At 38.9% G+C, this 24,147-nt stretch overlaps 1 protein-coding gene across 2 annotated transcripts in view; it reads right to left on the bottom strand.

Annotated features, from left to right (window-relative positions):
- Positions 1–13,222: 13,222 nt before the first annotated feature.
- Positions 13,223–24,147, bottom strand: part of LOC147421862 (uncharacterized) — a 52,371-nt gene continuing 41,446 nt past the window's right edge. For both annotated transcript variants that reach the window (XM_086502687.1, XM_086502688.1), the window contains 7 exons: positions 16,867–17,070; positions 16,128–16,177; positions 15,944–16,037; positions 15,779–15,863; positions 15,564–15,662; positions 15,143–15,283; positions 13,223–15,036 (listed from right to left, as the gene is read on the bottom strand). In XM_086502687.1, the coding sequence (XP_086358813.1) occupies positions 13,924–15,036; positions 15,143–15,283; positions 15,564–15,662; positions 15,779–15,863; positions 15,944–16,037; positions 16,128–16,177; positions 16,867–17,070 (1,786 nt within the window). In that variant the 3' untranslated portion in view covers positions 13,223–13,923. The remainder of the gene's footprint in view (positions 15,037–15,142; positions 15,284–15,563; positions 15,663–15,778; positions 15,864–15,943; positions 16,038–16,127; positions 16,178–16,866; positions 17,071–24,147) is intronic.

Below are 24,147 nucleotides of genomic sequence, written 5' to 3'. Positions count from 1 at the left end.
TAACATTTTGGAAAAAAATTTGGACAATTGCACCTAACAGACAAAAGTGCCAAGTGAGAGGGAGCTAAGAGTGGTATAAGAATCATCAATTGCAATCGTGTGAGTGTGTGTGTGTGTGTGTGTGTGTGTGTGTGTGTGTGTGTGTGTGTGTGTGAGAGAGAGAGAGAGAGAGAGAGCTGCAGTGCAAATGCAAGTTGTATAACTTGTGACAATGAAACCAACGATGGTGTGCGCACTATCTTTGTTGATTTACAAATGCATTTATTGAGCTCTTGATTCTTTTTGACGTAAAATAACGAAGGGTTATTTTTATAGATATTTTCTTTTCAAAACCTCAAACTTGTGGATGCACAATGTGAGAGAGATTTGAGTGTGAAACTATTGCTACCGAAGTAATGAAGGGTTATCTTTATAGATGTTTCCACTTCAAAACCTTAGACATGTGGATGCATGACATGAGAGAGATTTGAATGTGATACTATCTCTAACGAAGTAACAAGCACAACCCTCAACACTCTTTAATAGTCCTCGTGGCTAGGGCCACGAGGACTATTTGGTAAACTAAACGTTGAGGTGGAGGATCCAAATCCTTAAGGCTAGATTCAAGCCACAACACTAAACTCGTTACTATTGATATCCAATATTGCCCAAAAAAAAATTGAAAGTATGCCAAATGAAGTATCGAGTGATGTCAAACAATTAATTTGATGCAGTTTACTAGTCAATGCAGTATGGTTTCTTGGTTTGTATGCTAGATGTGGTTGGGAATCATAGGCCGAAAGTATTTTATGCTAGAAATTATGGAAAATGGATGCAATTTGATGTTGAATGTCTTTGGGGCTCAATCGGATTCAAAATGAGCTTGATATAATAAAAATAGCACCAATTTTTTATTATATTATGATTTTCAAGATAGCCTTGAGGGAGTGTCAGATCAATGTAATCATTGAAGATCTTGGTGGAATTTGGACCAAAATTGAAGATTTGGGTTGTGTTGTGATTTTATAGAGCTTGATTTGGGTTAAGGAAGCTCTTACAATGGCCATTAACCTATTTTTTTCATATTACTTGGTAGACTTTGGTGGTTAAAAAGGGGGGAATGATGAGGGAGTGCCACATGGCACCCACTTATCCCATGAGCAAACACAAATGAATGGAATGCATGGTATAAAGATAGAGTGAGGCTATGGTCACACGAGGTTTAGTTATCAATTATAGCTAATTGTGCCAACTATGCCCAGTAAATAAACGACCAATCCTGTTGCATGGTCATGCAATGCTTATTTATTCAATCAAAGTCCCAGCTATGCCAAAATCGACATAGTTACAAAGGGTAGGCATAGTTATACATTAAATGCTCTTTTTTATGTGTGACCAAGAATGAGGCTTAGTTATCAGTTCAAATAACTACTAACTAAGTTTTGTGTGACCACCACGTGAGACTCACCCCATAAGCATCAGTGGGGGTGCATCCCCCTCTTGTGCATGGTGTCATGTGTGTCATCCCTAGTGTTTCTGTCAGCCAATATTAGCATTGCTAATGAAGTGTGTCGAAGGAGGTTGTGCCTTGAAGGGGGATATTCATGCCCTAGGCGCCCTCATGAGCGGCCCTTATGTAGAGAATGATTCTTATGATAATTGGGAGGGGAACATCCATGGTACCATGACTATTCCACCATGAGGTAAGTGTCAAGGTAGATGATATATATGGTGCCATGATGGGAAACCAAAGGGAGCACTAAAAATATTAAAACTAAAAAACCTTTTTTGACAACAACCAAGAAAAGGAGAGGTGGGCAATTTGGGGTTCTTTTGGGGGACGTTTTTGGAAAGGTCTTGAAAGTGGTTGTGAAGTATGTGAAGGGAAGACAAGAAGGAAGGGTGTGCCTATGCTTGGAGAGGAGGAACAAGAAAGAAGCTCTCAATCTCTCTTGACGAAAAGAGTGTTTTGCTATTGTCAAAACTCTCTTGATTTCTCAAGTTATTTACAACTATGAAAGCTTTTGCTACTGCCAAAACCAAGAAATTTGTATACCTAGGTCTTACCGATTTCAGAGTACAATCGACATGTATTGTTTAAGTATTTGAAATTCATCAATTAAAACTGATTGTTGGCTTCTCAAATCTATTTCTTTTTTGCCAACATGGGTATGGCAAAGAAGCTTCGTGTTGTTTTCCTAGGATGCGTAGGGAAGTCCTCTATCTAATTACATTTACCTATGCTTGCAGCTTGAAGGCATGTAGCCTTACACATGACCTTCACACGGGGAAGAGAATTCACAATGAGATTTTTAGTCACGGGTTGTTGGAGAAACGTGTTGTGCTCGTCAATTCTTTGGTTGATATGTATGGAAAAAATGTGGGGTCATTATGAAAGCACAAAAAGTTGATGAGCTTTCTGTTTGAAATGTCATCTATTGCAACCTATTGATTGCACATTATTCCCAACATGGCTGTGTCAAGGAAGCTCCTTGTTGTTTTCAGCAAAAGTGAAGGGAAGAATTCTCTCTAGATGCAACCACCTATGCTTGCACCTTGAAGGCTCGTGGTCTTATGCAAGATGTTGACATGGGTAAAGAATTCACGATGAGATTGATGTTGGAGAAAGATTTCATTCTTGGCGGTGCTTTGGTCAACCAATATGTTTGTGGCTTCATCTCTGCTTCGTATCTCTCTTAGGCTCATGCTTTCTTGAATGGAAAAGAACTTTTTTGTCAGATGTGATCCAAGAGCACGTTGGTGAGCGTGTATGCCAAATGTGGTATCCTTATGAAAGTGCTAGAAGTTCTGATGGGCCACCTTTCCAAAATGTCATCACTTGGAATGTGTTGATTGCAAAGTATGCCTCCCAACATTGTTGTGGCAAGGCATATCTGTGCCATTTTCAAAGGATGTCTTCCCTTCTTTCCACATACAATCACCTATTCCTCAAGGACATATGGCCTCACAAGATACCGACCTTATGCATGATCATGACATGGGTGTTAGAATTTATGATGAGATTGCTAGTCAAGGGCTATTGGAGACGTTCTTGGTAGTGCTTTGGTTGATGTGTCCTTTCTCCAAATGCAAGCACATATGCTTGCACCTTGAGAACTTGTGGCCTTATGCAAGGCCTTTACATGGGTGAGAGAGAGGTCATGTTGAGATTGCTAGTCAAGGGCGATTGTAGAAAAAAATTGTGTTTGGTAGTGCTTTCATCGATATGTATGCCAACTTTGGTGCCCTTACAAAAACATGAAAAGTTCTTGATGGGATCCAAGATCTTCACATGCGTGAGAGAATTCACAACGATATTTCTAGTTTGGGGGGGGTGTTGGGGAACTAGTTGTGCTTGCAATGCTTTGGTCAATATGTATGTGTCAAATGTGGCAGTCCTATGGAAGGTCTTGATGATCTTCGTGATCATGTGGTTGATTTCAAAGCTATTTTAACCAAAGCTTGGTGAAGTAGCTTCAACCTTTGCACTGGCCACTCCACCTCACTACCATGTTCATTTCCAATAGTGAGGCCATTAGGAAGGTTGAACGCAACTTGTGATGAGTAGGCACTACTATCTTTCGATTTTTGACATTGAGACTGCAGTGAATGAATGCGCTAAAAATTCCATCCTACAATGGGGATGGCACGTTCCCACATATTATGATAATTTGGGGAGACTGTGCAAACCCTTCCATGCAAAAAAAATTGCATATTTTCTTTTTTTTGAAACATAAAAATGAAACAATAAAGAATTAATATTGATGTTTTGTATGATTATAAGCATTGACCTGACAAAACTCTAACCCTTCTTGTGGTTTTTTACAAGGTACACCTTTGAAACACGAAATTCGCTACTCCGATACACTATTAAGTTAAAAAATCTCACATGCTTTCATGAAAATTCTCTCTCTCTCTCTCTCTCTCTCTCTCTCTCTCTCTCTCTCATACTCATATTGCTTCATTTTGTGTCTCTCTCGCATGCTCCCTTTTCCTCTAGGCTTATCAATAAATATTTTAGCCAAAATTAGTAGCATAACATCAATTAAAATTTTCAATCTTCTTTCATTTGAGAAATGTTGAAATGGCACATCTATTTTGCTGAATTTTAATTCGATGTGAACCCAGCTAATGAAGCACTCTAGTGTCGAAATTTATTCACATCGTAAAGTATATGTTTATGTATAGATATACGTATATATATATGTAGACATATACATAAAAATAAACACAAACACACACACACACACACACACATTTACATAAATACATGATATGCTTTTTTAGCATGAGATCTATATTGTAAACCGCGATTTCAAGTGGAAAGCATGATGTCAACAAATGGTTTGTTGAGAGTAAAGCAAAAGATCAACAAGAAATCTACCTTTAAACTCACTCTCTTCATGTTTAAAGTCACTCTCTTCATGCTTTTTAATGCTTATATTCCACCAACAAATTGTTTAAACGAGTTGTAACACGTTGTGAAGCATGATTCACATGTGAGCATTCCAATTCCCTTTCTCTAGGTGTTGAGGTGTGCTTGAGTATGGGCTATAAGGACTTCACTTTGAGCTCTACAACATGCTCCTCATGTATTGTTTATGCTTTTTCGGATTCCTTTAACTAAGGCCTTAGTTAAGGGTTGCATTTTGGATGCAATTGTGGACCATTGGATGAAGCTTGCTGATTAATGCCACATGGCAATGAATGTTCTTTTTTACTATTTCTTGTAAGCATTTTGGGTGCAATTGTGGACCATTGGATGAAGCTTGTTGATTAATTCCACCTGGCAACGAACGTTTTTTTTTACTATTTCTTGTAAACCTTTGTGAGAGGCTGTTGACATTTATGTACCTCTCTCTCTTTTGGGAAGGGCATTGAGTATTGGGTCACACACAATCTCTTTACTCCTCTCACACCTTTCTTTTTCCCCTCAATTTGTTACATTGCTTTCAAGTGCTTTCCAATCATTATTTTTTATGATTTTGGAATATATTGTAATCTAAATACACTTTTACACTTGTTTTCAAAAAGCATGATATTTTGTTGTGATAGCAAATGCTATAAAATGTTAGTGTTGTTTTTTTGTTTTCTCTCACACAAAAAGCCTCTATTATTGAATTCCTATTAATAGCCTTAAATAGGCCCTAGAGAACTTTCACATTGTTTCTCTAGTTTTTTGTGTTTTCATTATGTAGATTCATGACCCAAATTTATACCTAACCCTAATCTTGTTGGGCTAGCACAAAACTGAACCATATGCCCTTTCCTTGATTTTGTTGATATAAAATATCCATGTATAAATAGCTTTTTGGCCTCCATAAGGCCTCCCTGGACTCTTGGAACTTTTGGGAGCATTTGTGGAGATCATTGGAGCATTAGATTAAGCTACATGGCAAAATCAAACTTATTTCCTAGGAGTGTTTAAGAGAGCATTCACTAAAAGGCCACACACTCTCTCGTATCATTTTATTTAGTGCATAAGCCATTGCATTAACTAGGGGGTCACACGCACTCTCCCATTATCTTACATAGGCCATTTGTGACTATCTAGTTTGTGCTTATGCAAAAAAAAAAAAAAAATGGTACTTGAAAATAGGTTGAGGGATTTATTAGAAGGACTATGGAGATGTCACTTGCATGCACCAAAATTGCATTTTTGACCCTTACATATTATACTCTCCTTTGTAAAATCTACCTTTTTTGCCTTATTAAAAACTCTATTATACACTCATCTGATATCATATAGTAACTCTTAGTTGATACCCAGAAGAAAAATGGTTTGTTGGACATTTAATGCACACAAGGAGTCAATTCAATCACCTGCTCAAGCATGGTTTTTCTAGAATTCTTAATCATGTTTTGTGTTCACCAACAGGTTCTTCAGGGAAAATTTCTTGCTACCTTACCACATCAAACTATAAACTATTTCTTGTTACCTTACCACATCAAAACTATAAAGTTTAAATTTTCTACAGGAAGTTTTATGAAACACACTCTATTTTGGTTACAAGACTACCATGTGCTTAGCAAAATGCAGCCAGAGACTTAGCACAAGATATTCTTACAAAGCATAGGAATTGTATACCAACTAAAGGTTAAGCAAGGTCACACAAGGCATAGTTATTGGTAACAATAACCAATAACTATGCCTTGTTGAGGTTGCGCACTTAATGAACACAACGTCTTATCGGTACCTAATAAAATATACTAAAACCCACATCGATTCATGTGAGGCTAACGGTTTTGTCCTCTCCATGACTCCTACAAAGTGAGGAATCACTGAGGACAAGTGTGTTAATTTTTAGTGCTGTGTGATTGGCAAAGATGCTTTTGTACATCTATGATGCCATAATCAACACCTTCTAAATTTCTATTTGACTTTCTTTTTAAGATTGTCAGCCTCCCAAATTTGTGGGTAGATCATTGTCTACATGACCCTTGAAGAGAATCTAAGGGAAGGGCATCAAATTAAATAATTTTTTGTAGCTTTTTGGTAGTAACTATCCCATTAAGCCCCTCCCTCCCTTCTCCTTTTTTTGAAGTTATTATTTATAACATTTTATTCTTCGATCAAGGGGGTGGTATATTCTCTAGCAATAGTAACATGACTCAAAAAGGAAAGAACCCTACAAAATTCTAAAAGCCAATCTTCCTTATTACCAACATGACCCAAACATAGACAAGGAAGTGGACATTTACAAGAATAGAGTGTAGGTTTGAATTTGCAAGGAAATGGACATTTTTTTATGCAACCGTCCCATTAAGAATTTTTCTCTTTTTTTACGTTCTCATTTGTAACATCTTGCTGTTTATACATGACTCAAAAGGAAGAGCTCAACAAAAGTCTAAAAGCCAGTTTTCTTATTAGCAATAAATGAATCAAAAAATGTAGAACTAAATGTAGACAAAGAAATGGGCATTTACAAAAATAAATTGCTAGCTCTTGAATTTTCTCTACTCTTGTTTATGTATGGATCTAGTTGCCTCAAGACAGTGTTCGGGAAAAATGTGTCTCAGTTTAATATCGTGTCGTCTTCAATTTCAAAGATGCCGGTTGAGAGCAAGGGGAAAAAGAGAAAAATAGTGTAAAAACCCGGAGAAATGACCTAATTTTCTAAAATTTCCTCTTGACAAAATCAAGAAAAGGAATTCTGTATGTTTGGAAAAATGATTTTTCCCGAACACTGCCTCAAGATGTTCTCAAGCACTCAATTGACTTATTACAAAGTGCTCACATACCTTTGGAATGAGCACAAACTTTGCCATGATCTTGAGAATATATGAATTGATTTGAAGAGATTTGACTATTAGTTGCTGTGGTTGCTTTCCTAAAGCTGGGGTGAAAGGCAAGCCATCATGTGTGTGTGTATATATTTTCACCTTTCAAAAAGTTTGCAACTCACAAATGGCTCTCAATCCCCTCACTAGTAGGTTCCTAGGTTCCTCAACCTAAAAATGACATATCAGGCATGCATTTCCACATTCCTATGGAAAGTGGATACTAGTTTATTATGGGCTTTTTAGATGTTATGCTTATTCCCTTTTGTTTTTGGCAAAATGATTGCATTACCACCTTATGATTGACTTCCTTCTCCATTGAAAGTAGCATCTAGACTTCTTGTCAAGAAATACCTTTATCACCATGGATGCCTTATGGTAATGGTAAGCCACATAATGACAATCAATGAGCAAATGGGAAGAATCTAGCCATTAGGTTTATCATTCACACAAAAAAACAAATTGATAAACTAAACAATTGAAGGTTTCAACTGTTCACATGAAAAGGTAGGTCCAATCAGTAATGGAAGTAATAAAATTTCAAATGTCCGCCTAACTCTCTTCTCCTATAAGGCTTGTTTTAGAAAGCCAAAAAGAAATGGTAATGGCAATTTTAATACATGAAATTTATTATGTAATGAATGTTTAAGTGATGAATTCCTTTTTGGCTAGATAGCTTAAGAATATCAAAATGCACACTAAATTGCTTGAATAAATTTCCTTTTTTTCTTGTTTGAGGGATGAATTGAAGCCTAGGCATCTAAAATCTAGACCTTACACTATTCTAAAAGACATGAAAAATCAAAAACCCATTTTTGCATGATTTGTCAATGACCCACCAGTGTTAGAAAAAAACCGGGGTTTAGTGTATTTTAACAAGCTGAAATCCCAAAATCCCAGTTAGATTTTGAGCTTGCCTTTAAGAAAACCGGGAAATTTTCACAGTTTTAGTGTAATTACCGGCAAAAGCTTCAATTTTGACCTAAAAACCGGGAGAATTTCAAGTTTGCCCTTATTTTCTTCTACTAGGAAAGAAGTATTTTTCTAGCCCTGTGACCCACTCTCCCACATGTTGGCAAATCTTTATGCCGATGCAAGCAAGGAAATTGATTGTCAATGCAACGTGTTAATTTTCTACATCACATATAAAGTACATTGATAGAGAATAGGGAGAATATTCATATGACTTAGCTATTGCCTTTTGATGTGTGGGTTATATTTAATAAAAAAGTGAGCATGCCTATTTATAAGAAACGAGAATCTAGTATTGTTGCTTGAGAGCATTGTTAGTGTATGAATAGTAGAATAGAGTATAAAGCGTAAAGTTGCCTTTTTGGTTGAGTAGAGGACATCTCATGCATTACTTTATTGCATTTTCCAGTACACAAAAAGATCAATCTCAAAGCTAAAAGAGCTTGCATACCACAGGCTTATAAGTGGGAAACACATTTATTTTAAGATATTTGAATAATAAGGGAGGTTCCTAGATTGATCGACAACGCTAGTGACTTTACACATTGAGGTGGTAAATAGTACTTAAATTCTACTGCTTAAATATACGAGCAATGTCTGTGATGTAGCATTTAGTTGGACAACTTGTAATCCAACAAGTAGTCGACATTTCTAGTCACCACTAGCACTATTGCCTTTGCAAACAGAGTCCTTGATGTGAAAGAAGCATGTATGATGCAAGTAATCATAAAAAGATTTCTTATGATGTAGGCTTTGCACTGCAATGTGGAGTAAGCTATTTTTTTGAAAAGCCATGCGGGATCTTGCTCGCATAGATCTTTGTGACACTTGGTTACAGAAACAACAAAGCAACCATGAGGAAAACCCTTTCGATGTCTCAATTGAAGCCATCAAAATCTAAGCCTCTTTATAGAATGATATAATCACAAATTGGAGTGTGCATTAAGTTTTTTTTAAGAGTTACTTGTTTGTTGAATGTCTTCTTCATTTGATTAACGTCAGTTAGAAATTTTGGAATATGTTGCCCTATTGTAAATGAACCTTTATATTGCACCAATCTTGTAGTGTTAAACATTGATTGCCCTACATGAAGGCATCTTCCATACAATTTCTCCACACAAGGACTCCCAAGTAGTGCTCGAAAAAACAAATTGCCAAAAACTTGGCAAACCTACATATGAGAAATTATAGAGGTAAATTGACTAAATTTGAAGGTTTTAACACAAAATTATGCTTAATTTTGTAGGTTTTTTCACCTTCAAATTTAATTTCTACAGGTAAACCGCAAAATTTATTGGTGGGATTACACTAAACCCACGTTTGTTTTAGCACTACTCCCAAGAAAGCACAAACTATTTTGTGATGTCAAATAACTACATGTAGATGAAGATCTTGCACTTTATAATATTATTCAAAATTTGTGGGCTATGTTGGTGTTATATTGGTTAAACATCTTATAAAGGATGTTGGATACCCAAGAATGCCTTTATGAGGATCTTTTCCTTAGACTTGCTTCTAGAAAATTAATTGAGCTTGGTTTACCTCTAATTGCATATCAATGTGAGCTTAACTCATATTAGGTCAAAAGTGTGATGGATATTCTTGGCATTGCTTAAAAATACGTTGAGGCTTTATGCTTTGTGATTAAAAATACAAAAAACAATGGAACCAAATGTGGATTCCAAGTAGTTGTGAGAATTAACATATTCAAAAATAGAAATAGCTATGTAACATTAACTTAACTGCTCTTAGAACTTCTTTGTGCCTTCATCCAAAAAGACTAGCTAAATTATATTATTGAAAGTAAATGTAAGACTAGTTGATTAGATCTCTCCAACCTCGAAATAATGGAATTCCTTTCGAAACATCTTAAGTGCATAAGTGAAGCGTGAGTTTAGGAAATGAAAGGACCCATGAAAATGGAAAGTCAAAAGACTTTTCATGCCCATATATATACATTGATACATGTGTGTTTTTTTTTTCTTAATTTCCCTTTAACGTTTTCTTCTCTTTAGAGTGTGTCCTTACACTATATAGGTAGCGAATATATTTCTTTCGAAGCCATTAAGAGAGCTATTGGCCATTATATTGCTTGAAACTAAAACTTGATGGCCTTATATTGCTTGAAACTAAAACTTGCCAAATTCTTTCATACTTTAAAAATTGCATGATAGAAGAGAAAACATAATTTAGCAAGGAATAACTAGTTTTCACGACACATATTATGCAACAGGTTGCAAAAAATCAAAGATTTTCAAACAACAAAAGAGTTAATATAGGTGTTTACTATGTGTCGTGCATTTTGTGAGTGGCATTTTCAATCATCAACACTATTTCTTTGCAAGGTATTCTCTTATTGGATTTATATTACCTTTTGTGAATCTTTGTGCCCAATAATTAAGTATTGAACTACCGTACGTTTTATAGCATTATTGGCACTATTGAAGCACTACAATATTTGCAACAAGAAGGTTTTGAGTGGTTTTGTTTTGTGTTGATGTGATGAATAATTGTGTCTCAAAATAAACCTTGGGGGTTGACTTTGAAGATCTTGATTCTCAAGCTCTCCTAGCCACCATTACCACATTGCCAAAGTTTCTAGCAAGACATTATCGGTTTGGAATAAACTGGCTTTATTCATCTAATGATGATAATAATTTAAGTTAATTGCTTTTTTATTGTCTTTCAAAGGAGATGCTATTTTCTTTTTAATCATTAAAAAATGAATTTTATAGTACATTTTAAGGTTTTTCATTTCGTGGAGAAGAGATTTCATAGCATCATATATACCCCTCATTCATAACATTGTGATTTTTTGTAGCATATCAAGTTGAGAGGAGGAATTACAACTCAATTTCAACTCATTTTGTTATGCTTTTACTTATTGACACTGTTGTTCTAAAGATCGGTCTTTCCTTTACATAATTATGATGGTCCCAAGAGGCCTCTTTTCAAAGAAACACAGACAAGCGAAAATAATCCCAAATCACAACGAAGAAATGGACATGTGTTTGTTGACTGTCTCACTTGCAGCAAAGTAGTTTTATAACGATAGCTAACTCAAAATATATATCTCCAAATAATGCTCCTGCAAAATACATTATCATGAAGTCAAATTTACATTTAGTGGATGTGTTATCCTTCAACATCAAGTGGGTTTGCATATATGTGTATGACAATTAAGCTAAAGATTGAAAAATTTGTACTTATGGCATTGAGCAAACATACTAAATATGTGGCCATTGTGTAATCTTCAAAAAACTACTACACACATAAGAGCGTGTACGTGCAAATAGGCATTCTAGATTGTAGAGTTCCACAAAGGCAACAAAAACTTTTGTAAATTGTATAAGAATGTCATATTAGTTGAATAAGGTTGCAACGAAGATGTCAAATATCAATCCTACTATTGAAGATGTTAGAGAGTTCCACAAAGGCAACATAAACTCGTGTAAGTTGTATAAGACGTTGCATCGAAGGTATCAAATATCAATCCTACAATTATTTCCAAATTCTCAAAAAAAAAAGGGAGATTTTGTGATAAAAAGCTCTTTTGGCTACAAAACACTATGAGCATGAGGCACAAATGTAAATATCCAAGGATGATTTGAGTGCGAACTTATAATATAAAAGCACTTCAAGGTCCTATAGTGTGTTAATATTAATGTGAAAGTCGATATAGTTTGGGATAAAAGAAAGTGCATACTAAAGCATTATGCACTAGCACATTTTCCATTAATAACTTAAAAGTACGATCTCTTATTTTATTTTTCTATTATGTTTACATGAGCTTGGCACCTTTGTATTAAAGATGCAAGTTAGCAAGCAAGAGGAAGACATGAAGGCATGATAGGAAGGCACTAGTCTATAAGTACGTTCTTTATACAAATTACCTATTGTATAGGTAGTAGAGCCATTACGTTTCAACTTGTCTATCACCCAAGTAGCTTCGTGTGAATTTAAAATTTAATAAAAGATACAATACAAGGGAAGCCATGGATATCTTCACCATGTTTTCTCTGTTGATTTTCATAATTTTTTTGTGGAATTATCATGTAGGATTCTCTTCCAAGGATAATGGCTCGTATGTTAGTTTTATTCTTTAGTTTCGCAGATTCCTCGATAGAAGGCTCACCTCCTAGGCTCCTAACTCGAGATGCCTACCATCAAAAGGGAAACTAAAGATTCGGACATGCAACCACCTGCACTTCAACTCTCGTGAGGACCCCGTAACCAGGCGAGCAAACCAACACGACTATTAATTACAGCACTCGTTTTTATTATATATAAAAAATGTTGACCCCCAGCCTCGCTACTGACTTCGTGCGATGCCAGTCCGCGTCGTTCTACAATTTGCACCCTCCTGGACCTCCCACTATGACATCTGCCTGCATCACCTTACCTCCCCCATCGGTCTTGACTGCCGCATTGCCCACATCGTATCTTTGTATTTTTTGATTTTATAGGATTGGGTACCCCTTACATACTCCCTTCCAAGGAGTAAAAAATAATTGTCCTTGGGTTCAATACGTATAAACAAATGATGCTCTCTCATTTTTGTTGACCTTGAGACCACATGCCTAAAGATTCTAGCTGTTCAAAGATTGGTTCTGTATTCCTTGCAACGTGAAAGGTTCTATAAGGTTTTCTACCTTGCCCCTTCAAAGTTTTAATAAAGCAGCTCAAGAGCTTAAGATGGTTGTTGATTTGTGCAATGAATTCATACAGTAGGATTAATTTGATACCTTATTCTTCCTACCTCCATACCGTAAAAAAATCTTCTTGTTTTGTCTAGTGCAGAAGTTTATTTCAATTTTTACACACTTCGCATATTCGTGGGGATCAATGCTGAAGTCTCGAGAAATTGGTGATAGGAGTTTCATAAGAGAATTAGCATTAATGATCACCCTTATTATTATATGGTAACTTTGAGCGTGTGAAGTATTAATATGGGAGAACAAAGGAAGAGGGAGAGCTTGCAAGAAATACATAAGAGAATGGAGCATTTCAATTTTTCATTGCGAGTACGCCTTCCCAAAAGTAGTTCACTAATCTCAAAAATGTGCAAAATGACAATAATGACCCTAATCGGACCATGCCCAATTGTAATGGGCTTCATTTTGCACCCTTTACTAACAGCCGAATTTGCGGACTGCAAGTAAGAAGATAGTTAAGAAGCCTGGGAAAACAAAAGAGTTACCCCACTCCAAATGCCCTGTTCTAAAGATGCATATAGACAATAAACAGTTAAATAAAGAGTATATGAAAAGTCCGAAGCCGGGCGCAGATTCTTGAGGGAACATGTTTCTTATACAGAAAAATTTACAAGGCAACCAAGGACTCTTTGGTCGCATAAAACCTAAAAGCCTACTCATTAGTTACTTCAGCCAGAAGCTGATCAATGATTCTGAAGGTATCATAAGGTCTGTACAAAGCACCATCTTTCCGCTCGACAATGATGCTTTAACTCTGAGGTGCACAAAATTGTTATATAACAAGATGTACACCTACCAAAAAGAGACCCTGCAAGTATCCCTAAAATTAGCACTAACGTGCTTTAAGGTATAGGCAAGGTCACTTGAGCTGCCAGCTTGAGTAAGCAAGCCAAGTCTATGAAGTGTCTACTTTGGAAGAAGCTCAACTACATAAATATTTGTCAGTATTGCATCATTTGATCACTTTCTCAATGGCTTAAACTTTTCCCCTTGTAGAACTTCTTGTGATGCGCCTAGCCACAGAACCCACCTTGCATTGCTTACTCCTCCTTTGACTTCCCCGCTCCCTTTCCAAATCTACAAAGCCCTCCTCACCCTCGGACATCAGCGCTCTGTCAGTAAATATCCTTGGGGTCCCATCCAGCTCAGCTACATCTAGACCACGGCTATCTTCATCTGCTGTCGACAACAATGTTGACATACAAACACCATGCTCCTTGAAGGTCGGCACCAAAGAGTCAACTTTCTCTTGTAAGAGACTGCCTTCAGAAGATTCGTTTGCAGCAGCGACCTCGCGTACCAGGTGAAATTTGGATCCTTCCATACAATTCATACCAAATTCTTGCTGGCTATCAACAGCGGTTTGCTGAGTTATGACATTTTTGAAATCAATCTTGTTGACTGCTTCCTTGCCTTCTAGCCAGACACAGAGATCTACAAGGGAATCATCTTTCGGCTCTTGGACAGCAGCTTTGGATCCATCAATGACTGAATTAATTACCTTCGGATGACTGCCAGCTTTTTCTGAACTAGTACTACTTGTTGAGCATATCTGGAATACTTGTTCAGATGTATCATCCAATGACAACTTCCCGGCTGAACAGATTCGCCTGTCAAAAATTGTTTCATCATCATAATGACAACATAAAGCCACTCCAAACGCTGTGCTACTGTTTACAAAAGGGTCTGAAATTGCAGACGTGACTCTTTCCTCAACAGCATTGGACTTAACTGAGGCATCCTCTACCTTTTTCACAGTACACTCATCTGGTCGATTGCTTGCTTCTCTTAAAGGAGCATGAACATCTTTCATATTGACATCGAGGATATCACACTCTATAGAGTCATCGAGTGACACACAGTCGCCATATCTTTGCACAACACAGTTATCTTCTACATTTGTACTAAAAGGCATCAGAATTGGCCTCACATTGTTGACTTCTGCTCCTTGTTCCCGCTCATCAAAAGAATCATGTTGGCAGCAATGACAAAAGTAATGCTGTTCTTCTACAACCTCTACATATCCAAGTTCTACATGGTCATGCCCCAGCCTAGTACAAGCACTCAGCTGCAAATCATTTTCATGATGCTGATGACAAGAAGCAAGCACACTCAAAGGCCGATCAAACAGAATACCAGAAAGAATGGCTGTCTTATTCACATCACAAACATCATGTCCAAAAGAAACTACCTACTTCTGAAGGCCTCATAACATAGGTGTCTGTAAGATGCTGTGGCTCTCCAGCTGATTTCTTTGCCCTTAAACCTTGAATGAGCGACTGTATGTGCGCCCGCTTTCCGGAGGCATCCGCTGGTTTGAACCACTCATGAAAAGCCTGCAGGCAACCGCCACCCCAAGAAAACATGTCATCGATTACAATAGTATCTTATAGGACATGAGATACATTTGGATGCCCAGTATAAGACACTCGACTTGGACCAATGTATTTGCAACTAAACGAAAAGGTTACAATACCATGTTAAACACTCTTAATGTATACCCTCTTCTACAAGCAATGAAGAAAATAGATCCATACAAGAATGTGCATCCTGATTTTGCCAAAAAAAGATCTATTATCAACAGATATTCCTATCCATAAATAAAATGTGACTTACAATGTCTGTAGAGTCGTTCTCCAAAACTTCTTTAATGAAGAGCTCAACATAGTGGAGGAGGAAGAGCCCGCAATCAGAATAATTGGTCTGCTGTGGCACCTGACATGGCCCAGGTTAAGAGTGCGACTCTGCTGCATGTCCTTCCACAATCTTCTCAAGACATGAAATCACATAAAATCTCTACCTTCGCTCGAGCACAAAATAAGAGCGATTACCTGGAGTGCTACAAACTTCGAAGCGTGAAGGATTTCGGAATCGTCATTGCGGGCATTCCTCTCTCTCCATGCCTCCACAAGATAACTGAATGTAGGACCACAAATTAGTTGTTTCAGATTAGGTCACTGAGTAAGAACAATCTCAATCTGTAAATAGAATCACACCTTCGTATAGGTTCCTCTACATATGTATGACAACCCTCCAAAGAATCTAAATGAAAGATCACAGGAGGCTGGTAATCACCTTCATCTGAGCGACCTGCATCCCCATGTTTTAGCATTAGTAGGCCTTTAATCTAGTCATCATAAGAAAGCAAGAAAGAACTAATGCATCTAGACCGCATTGAACCTTCTGACAAGTATCGTGGGTGGCAAATGATCACTAAGCTCCAGTGAGCACTGTTCAAAGTGCAAAATAAAGAATTAATTTGGCTGGTAATACATCAAGTATCCATAGACAGAAATCAAAGATATTCACAATCCATCACGCAGTACACACAAAAACTTTAATAATTAGAAGAACACAAGTCACCCTCGATCATACAAAAGGTCTCTTTCCAAGCATAGTTGCCGAAATTTAAGTATTTTAGCTTGTATGCATATTACCATTGGCAATGTTCACAGAACATACAAGAAGATCAAATATGTATTGTTTGCAAAACATGAGCATTCATGAATTGTCTACCAGTGTAAATGGTTACAGATAAGAATAGGAGACCACATATATGACTATACGTGTAGAAATACACATGCATGCAATAAAGAAACTGCAAATCTTTCACATATAAACAGATTGTGTATGCTGGGATATGCAATAAATAAACAAATACATAAGGTGCAATAAATGGAGGCAGGAAGATGCTTGAATGCCACTACAACATTTCTATACAATAAATATGACTACCAAGAGATAATTTGCAGTTCTTTTGTGTACCTGGATTGCTAACTTAGAACAGACCAAAAATCCCCAATCACAAAGCTAGTGTAGTGTCTTGAAAACAACCCCTAGTCATGAACTGGTTATCGTTCTATTCTACTAGAACTATTGCCCCTTTAGAAGTGAGCTCGTTGCTGAAAAAGCATCTTACCTTTGCATTACAGGAATAAACAAGTAATCTTTGTCAAAAATATTAATTCCTGCTGTCCATCGCTTCACACGCTCAAAAGATGATTTGCTCTTGTCATAGCCATTTTGAAGGTTCTTGTCTACTTCAGTTAGCTTTCGGAAGAAAAAACTGTTGTAAAAATAGAACCTCTCTTTGTCGGCTTCTGGAATCTGGCTCTGGAGGTACCTGAATTGAAAACGAAAGTAAAACTCTGATCTAAAAACATTAAATACAAGATCTTGACTCCAAGAACCTTCAAATAGAGCAATGTTGTCCAACATCAAAAACATTAGCCAATAAAACCCAAATATACCCCTGCACACTCTAATATCTCTAGAGAGATGGCATTGTTATTCAAAAATCGCCAAAATGCTACTATTTTCCATTTCAGCATTTCCACTTCGCATTCCCATTTTCACTTACTCATTCCAAATGTAGCTGAAAATTCCCAAACTGTCACATTAGCACATGGCAGAAGCACGCCCACAAGAAGTCGCCAGCACATCGTGGGAACATACAGATGAGAAGATATGCACATCAGATGGTAAACCACACTTACACAACACCATTTCTTTTTTGGCACGCAGGTTTTTGTGAAAGAATCTTTGTCCCCCAAACCCGGGCTTATTAGTCGCTGCCACCCTTCGTACATCGCACATCGGGCACGCTCCCGTCTTCATCGCTCTGTCTTACAGGGCTAAGCCATAAAGAATCCCAGATTACACATGGGTTTTCGTGAAGAATCTGACAGAGATAACACTTTTCAGTGGCTAGGCAGAGAAAAGTTAAAATCCGGCCAAGAAAAGAATGAAGACTTGGAAAACTCTTGGCAGAAAAGTTTATACCTAGATGAATCCAGGATAAGCCCAGATTCACCCTTGAAGGAAAGTGCAAGGTATAGACCCATGGTAGTCACCCACAAGACAATATAACCATCAGTGACCTGTCGTTGGTAAACTCAAGGATATTTAAGGCACGAGGACGTTTACATCATGCCTTTGGAAGGGTGTGACGTCCTCCGAGGAATCCCTTGGCGGTCAATTTTAGGGCAAGGAAAGCCATCTTGAAGAATGAGAAGGGCAACGAGATTGTATTTGATGGAAAACTGAAAGGCAAGTCCATCCCACTTGATGAAATCCAGATATTTTTTTTTAACCCGATTTTCTTGAAAGAACTGAATGATGATAAAAGGTCGAATATGTCAGGCCGACCAGATTTTCTGCAAACTCTGGCTGACTGTTTCTCTGAGGGCTTACAAGGCGAGTTGCCTCCTTCAAGTCTTGAAGATCACATAATTCATTCCCGGTAGTACACCACCGAACCGGCCACCTTACACAATTAGCCGAGCCAATAATAAAGAAACAATGAACCAGGAAGATGGATCTCGGAGAATGAGCATTGATTATAGAGCTCTCAATAAAATCACTATCAAGAACGGATTCCCTATCCCACGGATCGATGATATACTCAATAGATTTCAAGGGTCTACTTGCTTTAGCAGAATCGATTTGAAGAATGGTTATCACCAGATCCGGATTACTTATGGGAGACGTCTACAAGACAGTTTTGACGACATCTTTTGGTTTGCATGAATATTTGGTGATGCCTTTTGGTCTTACAAATGCTCCAGCTACATTCAACCGCTTCATGGATAGGATTTTCTGAGTTCTCTAAGACATTGGGGAAGCATAAATTGGTTCTAAATGTGAAAAGAGCCAGTTTTTCTTGCCTAGGATACATTTCTTGGGACAAATCGTCTCAACAGAAGGAATAAATGTGGACCCGGTTAGAATGTTCATGAGGATCGGAGCTTACCTGGGCTGCTTCTCCTATTATCGGTGGTTCATTTGGAAGTTTGCAGAGATAGCTTCACCTTTGCCTTTGCTCACTCAGAAAGGAGTTACTTTTATTGGGGACCCACAGAGATTGTAGTCTTTGAAACTCTCAAAGAAACGTTGCCTACTGGACTCACGTTGGCCTTACCAGACTTGCAAAAGCCATTCAAAGTTTATTGTGATGTTTATGGTCGCAATTTGTGAGCAGTCTTGATGCAAGAAGGCCATGTAATTGCCTATGAGAGCAGGATGTTTTTACGTCCTGCTATTATGAACAAAGAGCTATTAGCAATGATCCATGCTCTTACTCAGTGGCGACACTATCTATTCGGAGCTGATTTTACAGTCTTTACAGATCGTCAAAGTTTACGCTACTTCTTGTCGCAAAAGCAGCTTTCGGAAAAGCAAATGCAACATCTTGTCACAGTTTCACTTTCAGACAGTCCATGTTCAAGGACCGAAAAACTTTGTGGCGGATGCATTGTCTCGGAAGCCCTTGGTTCAGGCTATTTCCACAATACATCATCGAAGCTTCAAGGATATGGTAGATCATTACGCCACAGATCTTGATTTTGCAGATATCTTTCACCAAATACAGAGTGGAGAGACAATTGCAGGCCAATCCATATGAGACAGCTATTTGATGTGGAAACAATGTGTGCTACACAACCTTTGAGGAAAAAGGTTTTAATAGAGTGCCATTGTCCACCTTTTTCCGGCCATTGCGGCATGGATACCACTTTAGGGTGTTGACCGTTACTTTTATTGGCCGAAGCTCAAAAAGGATGTGGACGAGTTTGTTGGCAATTGCTTAGTATGCCAAAAGGTCAAGTTTGACAGGCATAAGGCACCAAGTTTTCTACAGCCTTTACCTATACCCTCACGTCCCTGGGAAAGCATTGCCATAGATTTTATTTTTAATCTTCCCAAAATCAAAGTGGGCATGATGGCATTTGGACAGTCATCGATAGATTCAGTAAACAGGCCCACTTCATTCCGGTAAGAGGCCCGATCATTTGGCGAAACTATTTGTCTCACAGATTTTTCAAATATATGCCATGCCTGAGTCCATTGCTTTGGACAAAAATCCCTGGTTTACTTGTTTGATTTGGAGGGCAATCAAGGAGAACATTGGTGCGCGGTTGCAGTTCTTGTCCTCATCCACATAGCCAATTCGATGGTTATTTCGGATCAGAAGACTTAATGGGAAAAGTACTTGCCCTTGATGGAGTTTGTCACAAACTGGTGAAGCGGTAGTAGACCCGGACACACACACTGTGCTCGGACTGACACGTGGTAGGCTAGAACGGAAATCCGGGAAAACCCGCCGCAAAACGCGCTGACGTGGCAAGCGTATGGACAACTGTACGGATTTTTGCTTTTCACGCTGACACACCCATATGGTTTTCCGAAAATCACGCTAAGATGCTTTTGGGGCTTGAATGCTTTAATTTCTAAAAGCTCTTGGGCCCAATGCTTTAGAGTAAGAAGTGTTTGATTTTGGGACTCTTCTTTTGGGCATCCCTTGCACCTTTAAATAAGTGGGCAAGGCCTCACTTCTCAGAGCATCCGAACGCAGAGTCTGAGAGTGAGCACATGCCCACTCATTTGTACTTTGAACACAGATTAATACATCGAAAGGGGCGCCAATCTTTGGGGCCAATATCTCTAGGCACGGAACTACGCCGGCAGGCCGTGTCGACTTAATTGTGAAGTGTGAATTGTTTTGAAGTGAATCTCTACTATGTCGTGGTAGAATCTTGACTTGGGGTGTCCAAGTTTGTTACAGTGGTATCAGAGCACAAAAAGATTCTTCTTCTACGGAGGATCCGATCCTTTTTGCAGCGCACACAGCTTATTAGCCACCCCCACCCTTCATACATCGCGCATCGGGTGCGCTCTGTCTTACAGGGCATAAAGCCATAAAGAATCCCAAATTACACATGGGTTCTCGTGAAGAATCTGACAGAGATGACATCTCTCAGTGGGAAGGCAATAAAAAGTTGAAAATCCGGTGCCGGAACTGAAGAAAAGAGTGAAGATTTGGGCAAATTCTTTTTTTTTTCACACAAGTTTGTCAGAAAGGAGTACAAACGTCAACTATAGATTGGCATATGTGCGAACAGATTGATTAAGTACTCCAGGGACCGAGATTGGCGAAACACCTGAAGAATTACCCAATTGATAAGATTTACTCGAGATGGTGTGTGGCCATTGCTTCTCCTCTCAGGTAGGGAGGAAAGCCGAAAAGACAGACGAGTGCAGAAAAGTGGAACTTGTACTCGCAGAAAGACATGGACAAGCACTCTTGAAAAGAAGCACTTCTACCGCCAAACAATTGACTTCCTCCAAGACAAGAGCAAGAAAAGAAAAGAATTCAAAGAAGGTGGACACTCGACTAAGTTTGAATCCTTTTCTGGGTTCCCAGATGCTCCGAGGACTTTGGCCTTCATTCAGCAGTTTGACATAGCTTTCTTTGGAGGGCATTACTTAGAGCACTCCAAGATTAGGAGGGCTACATCTTTCTTCAAGGGAAATGCTCGAACATGGTGGTCCACTCTTCTTCTAAGGAAGGAAGCTCCATTTAAATGGTTGAAATTCAGAAGGCTCTTTATTTCTTCTTGGTTGACTCAAGAGTACGAACGAGATATACGAACCGCTTGGAATCATCTTCGGATGACCAAGGGAGATTCTTTGGACGCTTATTGCGAGAGATTTTGGAACTCTTTTCTACCAACCTCTTCATTTAAGAAGGTCTTTTTCAAGGAACAAATTGAGCGGTTTTGTTGCGGACTCCATACAGAGATCCGAGACTACTACCTGGAACAAAAGTCAAATTCTATTCAAGAATTCATGGATCGTGCGAAACAGGGTTTTGTGATACATTCGCGAAATTTGACTTACCCCACTGATGAGATCTTGACTCGGAGAACCCAACAGACCTCTCACAATGAAAGTGGAAAGAGAAAGAGTTCACAGGACAAAGAAAAAAAAGATACACGTCCCCGACTGACTCTTAGAGAAAGGGCTATCTATCTCAAAGAGGGGAAGTGTTTTGGTTGCAGGGAATTTGGACACATCTCCGCAAAGTGCCCCAAAAAGGCACAGCAAGAACAAACTAAAGACAGGCCAGAGAGTTCTAGAGCAACAGAGGAACGTGGCAAAAAAGGCTGATGAAACAGAATTGGTACCATGGGGCCCGAACCGAATCAAATAACAAAAGTACAAAACTTTGTGGCACTTGGGGCAAAGTGAAAGATCGAACTAAGGCAAACTTCTTTTCACTTAAATTGGTGGCTTGACTTGGAATTACATCCGGCAGGCTGAAGCCACAGGCGAAGGCAGTTCTAGTGGCACCCGGACGGGATGTTGCCATTACACCGATCATTGGCAAACTTCGTTTGCAATGTCAGGGGTATTTAGGGCACGAGGACTTCTACGTAATGCCCTTAGGAGGGTTGTGATGTCCTCCGAGAAATCCCTTGGTACTACAAGAATAACACCATGGTCGACTATCGGGCTGAGAAAGCGACTTTGACAAATGAAGGGCAAAGAGATTGTACTTGATGAAATTCAGTTTCTTTACTCGATTTTTGGAGAGAGCTGAATGATGATTAAAGGTCGAATATGTTTTGACCTCGAAAAATAACGCCAAGATTTTCTCCACATGCTGATTGTTTTTCTGAGGGCCTGCCAGTGCCAGGCGAGTTGCCACCATCTCGTCTTGAGGATCACACTATTGATCTGATACCTAGAAGCACACCACCGAACCGGCCACCTCACTGTGTTAGCCGAGCCCCAAATGAAGAGATTATGAACCAAGTGAAAGACCTTTTGGAAAAGGCTCTTATCTAGCCGAGTACTCCACTCTACTGCTCTCCGGTGTTGTTGGTTTTACAGAAAGACGGATCTTGGAGAACGTGCATTGATTATAGAGCTCAACAAAATCAACATCAAGAACAGATTTCCAATTCCGAGGATTGATGATATTCTTGACCGACTACAAGGATCCTCTTGTTTCAGCAGGATTGATTTGAAAATCGGATATCATCAGATCATAATCGTGCCAAGAGATGTCTACAAGACAGTTTTTCGGACGAGCTTCGGTTTTGTATGAATTTTTGGTGATGCCTTTTGGCCTTACCAATGCTCCAACGACTTTCAACCAAATGATGGATAGGATTTTCAAAGAGTACAGATCTTTTGTTGGCACTTTCTTTGATGACATTATAAGGATGAGGCAAAACATAGACACCATCTGCTACACGTCTTTCAGGCATTGCGAGATCACAAGTTAGTAATCAATGCCAAGAAGAGTGAACTTTTCTTGCCGGAGATGCACTTTTTGGGACACATCGTCTCAGCAGCAAGAGTACAGATGGACCCAGCCAAGATTGACACTATACGTGATTAGTCCGAATTGAAGAATGTTCATGAAGTTAGAAGCTTCTTGGGCTTATGTTCTTTGTCACAATCCAGTGACTTGGCATGCCCAGCAGATACACACACACCCTCCCTGGTTTGGCCAGTTCCCGGAAACTGCTGACGTAACATGGCTTGTACGGCGCTGAACTGATGACATGGCATGGCATGTACGGCGCCGAAACTGCTGACGTGGCTGAATGTACGAATGCTCGCATTTTACGGCAGCTGTATGGAAAAGTCTACGCAAAAGCAGCATGCAGCTTTTTGGGCTACGCTCTACACAAGAGAGAAAGAGAAAGCTTTATTTTACATTGCTTTATTTTAGCGAGCCTTGTGAGAGAAAAGTTGCTTTATTTTGAGTGGGCTTTTAATGGCCAGCTTTTGGGGCTCTACTTTTGGTATCCCTTTTAAAACATATAAATTAGTGGCCTTGGCTCCCACTTCTCAAAGCATTTGGACGCAGAGTCAACGACTCCTGTGTACTTTGTGCAACAGATTAATACAAAAAGAAATACCGAAAGGGGTGCCAGTCTTTGGGGCCAATATCTCTAGGCACGGAACTCCGTCGGGCTGTGTCGAATTAATTGTGAGCTGTGAACTGTTTTGAAGTGAATTCCTGTCGTGTGCGGTAGAATCTTGACTTGGAGTGTCCAAGTCTGTTACAGTGGTATCAGAGCGCAGCCAATTTCTCTTCTACCGGGAAATCCGATCTTTTTTACGCGGCACTTATGGATTTAGACAGAGATCAGTCGACTTCCTCTGCATCCGGAGACGCGAGAAGAGATCACGAAGAAGATTCACGCGAGGAGTACGGCCGCCTCGGTCTACTCAGGCGGAACTTGAAGAGATTGAGCGTCGACGATTGATTGACGATGCAACAAAGATGATGTTAAATTTTGTGAAGGACCCGAAATTTACAAAATTTATGACCCAAACCTCCTTCGACGAGGTGTACGCACAGTGGCGGCAAACCACAGAACCACCCCTCAGACCGGCACTCAAG

Source organism: Adiantum capillus-veneris, chromosome 27 (genome assembly GCF_014529385.1).
Source record: "Adiantum capillus-veneris isolate H3 chromosome 27, ASM1452938v2, whole genome shotgun sequence".
In the NCBI taxonomy this organism is placed as follows: domain Eukaryota; kingdom Viridiplantae; phylum Streptophyta; class Polypodiopsida; order Polypodiales; family Pteridaceae; genus Adiantum; species Adiantum capillus-veneris.
This window is presented reverse-complemented; position numbering and strand designations above follow the sequence as displayed.